Below are 7,460 nucleotides of genomic sequence, written 5' to 3'. Positions count from 1 at the left end.
TTGATGAATGGAAAGAGATATTTGCCTTTACAAACAAACTGTAGGGCTGCTGATAAATGAAATTGGATCTCGAAAGATGAAAGAAGCAACGGGGGGGAAACTATGAATTCTATAAGAATTAAAAATTAAAAGGGAGGGTTATACATTAGAGGGGAATTTCAGGTATCAGGCGTTCCGGGAAGTCTGTGCCTCTCAAGTACCTCAGCCAATGGGGAAAGAGAGAGGGAAATGCGGCCGGGAAAATAGGATAAAAAGGAGGCTGCGTCCTCCGAAAATTTGAGAGATCCCAGGGGAATGTCCCATGGCCTCTCCCTTTATTCGAATAAAGCAAAAAGGACTCCTCTGTCTTCTTTTTGGACATAAACCTCTGGTGTTTGTGGATTAATTTTCCTGACAGGGTCGTTCTATGCCAGGAACAGTGGATCCGTCAATCCTGGTGCTCTTGAATTGCCGGTCAGACTTCCTGGTGCTGGGAACTGCAGTTCAGGGGAGTCCCAGGGTAAGGAAAGGCTGGGATAAGGGTAGGGAGAGCCTTAGGGTTCAGGGCATCTCTAGTCTTGAGGAAAGAGGGTTTGGGGACTGGGAGAGGCCGGAATGGGTTTGGAGACTTGGGAAAGGCCGGGATGGGCACGGGGTGCCAGGTTCAAGGGAAAGGGAGAGGCTGGGGGCTGGGAGAGGCGGCATGGCCAGGAAAGAGGATGGAGGGTGGTGCCAGGGCACGGGGCGCAGCGGGGTCTCGGCGCAGAGGAATGTGGGGTTCAGGGGGGCTCACGGTTTCGGGCAATGGCGATCCCGAAGTTCCAGTTCCCGGGAATGGGGGTTCAGGAGTGTCCCACTGCCGGGGGTCCCACTGTCCGCTCGCCGCCCCCCGGGAACACCCCCAGCCCCAGCGCTGGGGCCATCGATGGCGCCGCTCCGCTGTGGCTCCGCCCACAGCCCCGGCCCCACCCACAGAGCAGCCTCCGCCCCCGCCATTGGCTCCGCTCTTTGCTGCCCGCCAATGGCAACTGGGGAAACTCGTGACGGAGTAGACCCTGGGCGGGGCCACGGGAACCTCCCGGCCCCCGGTCACTGCCAGTTCTTTGGCTCCGGCCACCCCCGGGACCCGTCTCTTGGGTCATGTCCCCAGGGCCACCCCCAGGGCCATTGCTTGGGTCATGTGCCCTGGCCACCCCTGGGGCCATCGCTTGGGTAATGTCCTCACAGCCACCCTCAGGGTCATCACTTGGGTAATGTCCCCACAGCTACCTCCTGAGGCCATCTCTTGGGTAATGTCCCCACAGCCACCCCTCCTGGGGCCATCGCTTGGGTAATGTCCCCACAGCCATCCCTCCTGGGGCCATCGCTTGGGTAATCTCCTCACAGCCACCCCCAGGGCCATCTCTTGGGTCATGTCCCCACAGCCACCCCTGAGGCCATCACCTGTGTCATGTGCCCTCACAGCCACCCCAGGGGCCATCACTCAGGTAACATCCCCACAGCCACCCCTCCTGGGGCCATCGCTTAGGTAATGTCCCCATGCCCACATCAGGTCATCACTTGGGTAATGTCCTCACAGCCACCCCTGGGACCATCGCTTGGGTCATATCCCCACAGCCACCCCTCCTGGGGCCATCTCTTGGGTAATGTCCCCACAGCCACCCCTCCTGGGGCCATCACCTCTGTCATGTGCCCTGGCCACCCCTGGGGCCATCGCTTGGGTAATGTCCCCATAGCCACCCCCGGGGCCATTGCTTGGGTAATGTCCCCACAGCCACCCCTCCTGGGGCCATCGCTTGGGTAATGTCCCCATGCCCACATCACTTGAGATCAAATGTACTGAACGCTAGCCAGTAGCAGTCATCTGATAACACCTCCCCGAGAAGGAAGGACCCGTCACCCGCTCACACAACGGCCATGGGGATTGCGACACCCAGATCACCCAAAACAGCAGGTTTGCACCCCACAGCCCCTCACTCTTCTCTGAAGGCATCTCCAGGACGTCACTGCAGCTTGTCATGGCCGTCTACAAGGTGACAGTGGCAACAGGTGACATGGCGGAAGCTGGGACCAACAACTCCATCTCCATCACGTTGGTGGGCAGCTATGGCGAGAGCCGCCAGACCACCGTCTCCTTCTTGTTCCTGCCAGGGAAGGTGGGGATGGGGATAGGGACACAAAGGGTGGTAGAGCTGTCCCTGGGACATGAAGGGTGGCACAGGCTGCCCCAGGGATGTGAGGGGCTGCATGGACTGTCCTGGGGATGCAAGGGGATGGTGGGAAAGGATTTGAGGGAGATGGAGAAAAGGGGTTTCAGGGTCTGGAGGAAAAAATTTGGAGAGGATGGTGGGTAGTAGTCCTAGGGGGTTTGGAGGGATGGTATTCTGAAAGGATGGAGAAAAATTACTTTGAGGGGATGGTGGAGGATAAGGATCCTGGAGGCAGTGGAATCAAGTGGGAATATTTTGAGCCCCTTCACGGCTGGTGTCACTAGTGCCACCACAGGGCATCTGCCCGTCCCCCCAGAAGCCATTTCCTCCTCTCCAGGAGAAGACCCTCTCTGTGCACTGTGGGCAGGACTTGGGCCCCATTGTCCTCATCCGCTTGCATAAGTGGCGGCTCTTCCTGGAGGACGCCTGGTTCTGCAAGGATGTCCGGGTGACAGCCCCCAATGGCACTCTGTATCGCTTCCCCTGCTACCAGTGGCTGGAAGGGGTCACAACGGTGGAGGTGCGGGAGGGCTCAGGTAGGACCCACCCTGCCCCCATCCTCCTCTGATGGCCAGAGGTCGAACTTTTGACACCCTCCTTCTTTCTAGGGAAGAAGCTGGTGGATGACAAGCTGCAGATCCTCAAGGAACATCGTCATCAGGAGCTGGCAGCACGGCAGGAGGCTTACCGGTGATAGCAGGGACATGAGGACAAGGCCTGCTTTGGCCAGGTGGGTTGGTCAGCAGAGATGCTGATGTCTGCTCCCATTTCCCCCTGGCTCAGGTGGAAGAACTTTGCCCAGGGTTGGCCCCGTTGCCTCAGTGTGGACTCCATCTTTGAGCTGGACTCCAACATCCAATTCTCCTGCATCAGGGCCAGCAACTTCACTGGTTTCCTCATCTTCCAGTAAGCAGTGCCCTGAGGCCAAGGAGCACGTGGGTGATGGCAGGGAAAGGGGCCAGAGAAGGCAAGGAGTGTGCTGAGTCACTCTTCTCCTCTGTAGAGGGGCCTCCCACTTTCTGTCAGGGTTCCTGCTGAGACGCACCTCCTGGAACAGCCTGGATGAGATGCGCACCATCTTCTCCCGGACACAGGGCAGGGACATTGGTGGGTGCCTTGTGTGTTGCGTCTTGCATTCTGTGAATGTATCCAAATGTTGTCCCCTGCCCTTCCACCTGCATCACTCAGGGCTTCACAAGATGTGCCTGGAGGGTGGATAAGTGGGTGCTGATGTCTGACCATCCCCTTAGTCCCTGAGTACGTGGCCAAGCACTGGCAAGAAGATGATTTCTTCGGTTCCCAGTTCCTCAATGGCAACAACCCCATCATCATCCATCGCTGCACCACGCTGCCGCTCAATTTCCCAGTGACGCCAGAGATGGTTGCTGGCTCACTGGGAGGTGGCACTGACCTGGGCAAGGAGATGCAAGAAGGTCGGATTTTCATTGTGGATTACAAGGTGCTGGAGGACATCCCAACCGACACCATTTTTGGGCGCCAGCAGTACATAGCGGCCCCGCTCTGCTTGCTTCATCAGAGCATCGATGGGCTCCTGCGCCCCATCGCCATCCAGGTAGGGATGTCTCACCCTAAACCCTGCCATCAGGAGGATGGGTGGCAATGGTCCTAGACCATGACGTGGTGTCCCACAGCTCAGCCAAACGCCAGGACCCTGTAGCCCCATCTTCCTGCCGAGCGATGATGAGTGGGACTGGCTGTTGGCCAAGACCTGGGTGCGCAATGCCGACTTCTACAGCCACCAGCTCCTCACCCACCTGCTGAGGACCCACCTGTTTGGGGAGGTCTTTGCCATTGCCACCTTGCGCCACCTGCCCACCTGTCACCCCCTCTTCAAGGTAAGGTCCCCCCTTAGGGCCACCCGCTGCTCCCTGCCCCCAGATCTGAGGGCAGTTATGCCCCACCTGACAGCCCCCTCAGCTCCATGAAGGGGTCCCTGGTCATCTGCCAGATGTTTGTTCCCCCCTCAGCTCCTCATACCCCACTTCCACTTCACACTGCACATCAACACCTTGGCCCGCAGTGTCCTCATCAACCGGGGTGGCCTCATTGACAAGGTGAGCCTGAGAGCACTGGACTCTGCTGGAGCACTGGAGCCTATTGAGAGCACTGAGGGGCACTGAATGCTCTAGGGTATTGAGAGGCACAGGGCTGTACTGGGGACATTGGGGGTCTACTGGAGTGCACTGGGACACTGGAGGGCACTAGAGTCTTGGCGGTGCTGGGGGCTGCTGGGGGCACTGTAGGTACTGGATTCTACTGGGGGCACTGGGGTCTCTTGAGAGCCTTGGTGTCTACTGGAAACACTGGGAGGTATGCTGGGGTTTGCTGGGGGCACTGTAGGTACTGGATTCTACTGGGGGCACTGGGGTCTCTTGAGAGCCTTGGGGTCTACTGGAAACACTGGGGGGTACTGGGGTACTACTGGGACCGATGTAGCGTGTACTGGGAACACTGGGTGTACTGGAATTGCTTGGGGAGCACTGTAGTGTACTGGAGGAACTAGTGGGCACTGGGAAGCATGAGAGACCTGGGAGGACATGAGGTGGAGGACACTGGAGAGCACTGGGGTGGTATATGGGAGTACAGGGGCACTGGATGTGTGCTTGGAGGACTCGTACCCTGGGAGCAGTGCAGGATACTGGGGAACATCAGGGGACACTGAAGCCTGGCACGTCCTGCCCTCTCCATCTGTGTGTGGCTCTCCTCCCAGGGCTCAGGGGTGACCTATGAGGGGCTGCTGCTGGTGGTGCAGCGAGGCCTGGAACAGGTGACCTACACGTCCCTGTGTCTCCCTGATGACATCCACCACCGTGGCATGTCCCATGTCCCCAACTACTACTACCGAGACGATGGGATGAGCCTCTGGGAAGCCATTGAGAGGTGAGACTGGTTTTGGGGGATGGAGGGTGGTCTTGGTGGCCTCAGGATCTCACAATCACCTCATCCCTATGGCAGCTTTGTCACTGGCATTGTGACATTCTACTATAATGGAGATGCAGCAGTGAGCGGGGACACTGAGCTGCAGGCCTGGGTGATGGACATCTTCACGAATGGCTTCCTGGGCAGGACCTCCTCAGGTAGCACACCTGCGGCTACCACAGGATGTCGCTAGGGGATGCAGGGGACAGGCAGGTCCCTGAGGTTCTTGGCTGTCCCCACTCCCATCCAGGTGTTCCCTCCTCGCTGCAGACAGTGGCAGAGCTCATCAAGTTCCTCACCATGGTGATGTTCACCTGCTCGGCACAGCATGCGGCCGTCAACAATGGGCAGGTGGGACATGGGCCAGGGACCCAAAGGATATCCCCAGCTGTCCTCAAGCCACGCTGGGGACATGTTCCCCTCCCACTCCTCTGTGAGCAGGAAGGATGTCCCTATCCTGAACCAATGTCTATGCCACACCTCTTTATATGCCAGAAGGATATCCCCATCCATCCTATCTCCATGTTGGAAGGAATGCCCTCACCCTATGTCCCCATCCAATGGGTCCCCATGGCAGAAGGATGTCCCCATCCATCCCCTCTTCATACTGGAGGAGATGTCCCCATCCATCTCCCTTGTCATGCTGAGATGTCCCCATCTGCCCCCTCTCTGTGCCAAAGAATGTTCCCACCTGTCCCATCACTGTTTTGGGGAGATGTTCTCTACAGTGACCTATCCCCCTGCAGTATGATCTCGGGGCCTTTGTCCCCAACGCCCCATCCTCCATGCGCCACCCACCACCCTGCGAGAAGGGCCGGGCCTTCCTCCAGCACTTCCTCGACACCATCCCTGAGGTGGCCACCACTGCCAACATCCTGGTAGCCCTCATTCTTCTCAGCTCCCAGCTCAAGGATAGGGTGAGTCTGGCCCCACAGTCCCTATGTACCCCCCCTCAAACAGCTCTCTAGGTCTGGGGAACTGCAAGAGGTGCCCACAAAGGTGGATGTCACCACCTTTGGTGTCACCAAGCTTGGGGGACACCCACCATTGCTCCACACCTACCAAGGTATCAGAGAACTCTTGAACGGCACCAAGGGGTTGAAGCTGAAGGGTCCATGTCCCTGTCCTTCCCCCTCCCCAGAGGCTCCTGGGACAGTACCCAGAGGAGTGGTTCACGGAATCAGAACCCCGGCGGCTCATCCGTGCCTTCCAAGGGCGGCTGGAGGAGATCCGGGACCGGATTGAGGAGAGGAACCACCTGGCTGAGCTGAGATACAACTACCTGAACCCACTGGAGACAGAGAACAGCATCTCCATCTGAGCACAGGAGCTGCATCCGCTCAGCACACTCAGCACCCCCAGCACTCCCAGCACCCTGCACCTGGCCACCCCCAGCACTGTGCACATTCAGAACCCCACATCTGGCCACCCCCTGCACCCAGCAACCCCAGTATCTGGATACCCGGTGCACCTAGCACCTCCAGAACACCCAGCATCTGGCGCCTGGGTGCTCCCAACAGACAGAACCACCAGCATCTGAATATCCAGTCCACCCAGAACTCCCAGCACTCCCATCACTCCTTACATGGCCATCCCCAACACCCTTGTCACTCAGCATCCCACACTTGGACAACCCCAGCAACCCCACAGCCCCACACCTGGAGATCCTCAGCACCTACTTCCAGTGGCCTCAGCACCCCACACTCCATTTTCCTCTCCCCAATAAATGCCAGCTGTCAATCAAACACTTGCTGCTTGTATGCATACCCTAAAACCACATGGATCCACACAGCCCCCACTCAAAGTGGGAAGCTGGACTGAGACAACTGGGAGACATGGCAGAGTTCCCAGTGCTTCCAGTGCTTCCTCCCAGTATTCACAGGGTTCATCACTGATGCCCAGTGACCCGGTGCCCCCTTGCAGTGACCCCCTTGTTGTGGGCAGAGTGGGAGCTTCAGACTAAAATTTATTAGAGAAGCTCCTTTTGAGATATAAGGTACAGAAACGACCCCCAACACCTCCAAAACCTACCCAGGATGCCTTGGCTTTCTAAACTTCTCAGAAGGGAATGTGGGAGCGGCTGGATCTAATCCAAGTCCCGCTTCCTCCTCACAGGCAAGGTGCTTCAGCCCCACTTTGGAGGGCCTTCACTAAACCTGCTCAGGCTTCCAGACATCTTTCCTGTGTTGAGGAACTAAAACCAAGGCACAGTAACCTGGATAATCCACATCCTTAGTTTCCTCGTCACCGAGCCCAGGGTGCTCCTGGCCTTCCTTGCTGCCAGGGCACATGGCTGCCTCCTGCCCAGCTCCCTGTCCACCAAGACCTTTC

The 7,460-nt window shown here is 57.9% G+C and overlaps 1 protein-coding gene across 3 annotated transcripts; it reads left to right on the top strand.

Moving 5' to 3' along the window:
• Window positions 1–283: 283 nt before the first annotated feature.
• LOC106863902 (hydroperoxide isomerase ALOXE3-like) lies at window positions 284–6,874 on the top strand. 3 transcript variants are annotated; one of them, XM_088155368.1, is made up of 14 exons: window positions 284–499; window positions 1,969–2,135; window positions 2,527–2,725; window positions 2,798–2,879; window positions 2,973–3,095; window positions 3,193–3,296; window positions 3,440–3,762; window positions 3,842–4,045; window positions 4,178–4,264; window positions 4,921–5,090; window positions 5,166–5,287; window positions 5,380–5,480; window positions 5,876–6,046; window positions 6,271–6,874. In XM_088155368.1, the coding sequence occupies exons 2-14, from the start codon at window positions 1,998–2,000 to the stop codon at window positions 6,448–6,450; spliced, it is 2,004 nt and encodes a 667-aa protein (XP_088011494.1). In that variant the 5' UTR covers window positions 284–499; window positions 1,969–1,997; the 3' UTR covers window positions 6,451–6,874. The 3 variants fall into 3 exon arrangements, with proteins under 3 accessions (XP_088011494.1, XP_088011495.1, XP_088011493.1); XM_088155369.1 differs by lacking the exon at window positions 284–499 and adding an exon at window positions 1,449–1,466 and having other exon boundaries at window positions 6,196–6,388; XM_088155367.1 differs by lacking the exon at window positions 284–499 and adding an exon at window positions 1,452–1,466.
• Window positions 6,875–7,460: the final 586 nt, after the last annotated feature.

Source organism: Sturnus vulgaris, chromosome 38 (assembly GCF_052056855.1).
Source record: "Sturnus vulgaris isolate bStuVul1 chromosome 38, bStuVul1.hap1, whole genome shotgun sequence".
Classification (NCBI taxonomy): domain Eukaryota; kingdom Metazoa; phylum Chordata; class Aves; order Passeriformes; family Sturnidae; genus Sturnus; species Sturnus vulgaris.
This window is presented reverse-complemented; position numbering and strand designations above follow the sequence as displayed.

Bases quoted from the DNA above. Each gene is read 5' to 3' on its own strand.
- LOC106863902 (XM_088155368.1), top strand. From the start codon at position 1,998: ATGGCCGTCTACAAGGTGACAGTGGCAACAGGTGACATGGCGGAAGCT. The intron at 2,880-2,972 runs GTGATAGCAGGG...CCCCTGGCTCAG, and splicing joins GCACGGCAGGAGGCTTACCG to GTGGAAGAACTTTGCCCAGG. The intron at 5,288-5,379 runs GTAGCACACCTG...ACTCCCATCCAG, and splicing joins CCTGGGCAGGACCTCCTCAG to GTGTTCCCTCCTCGCTGCAG.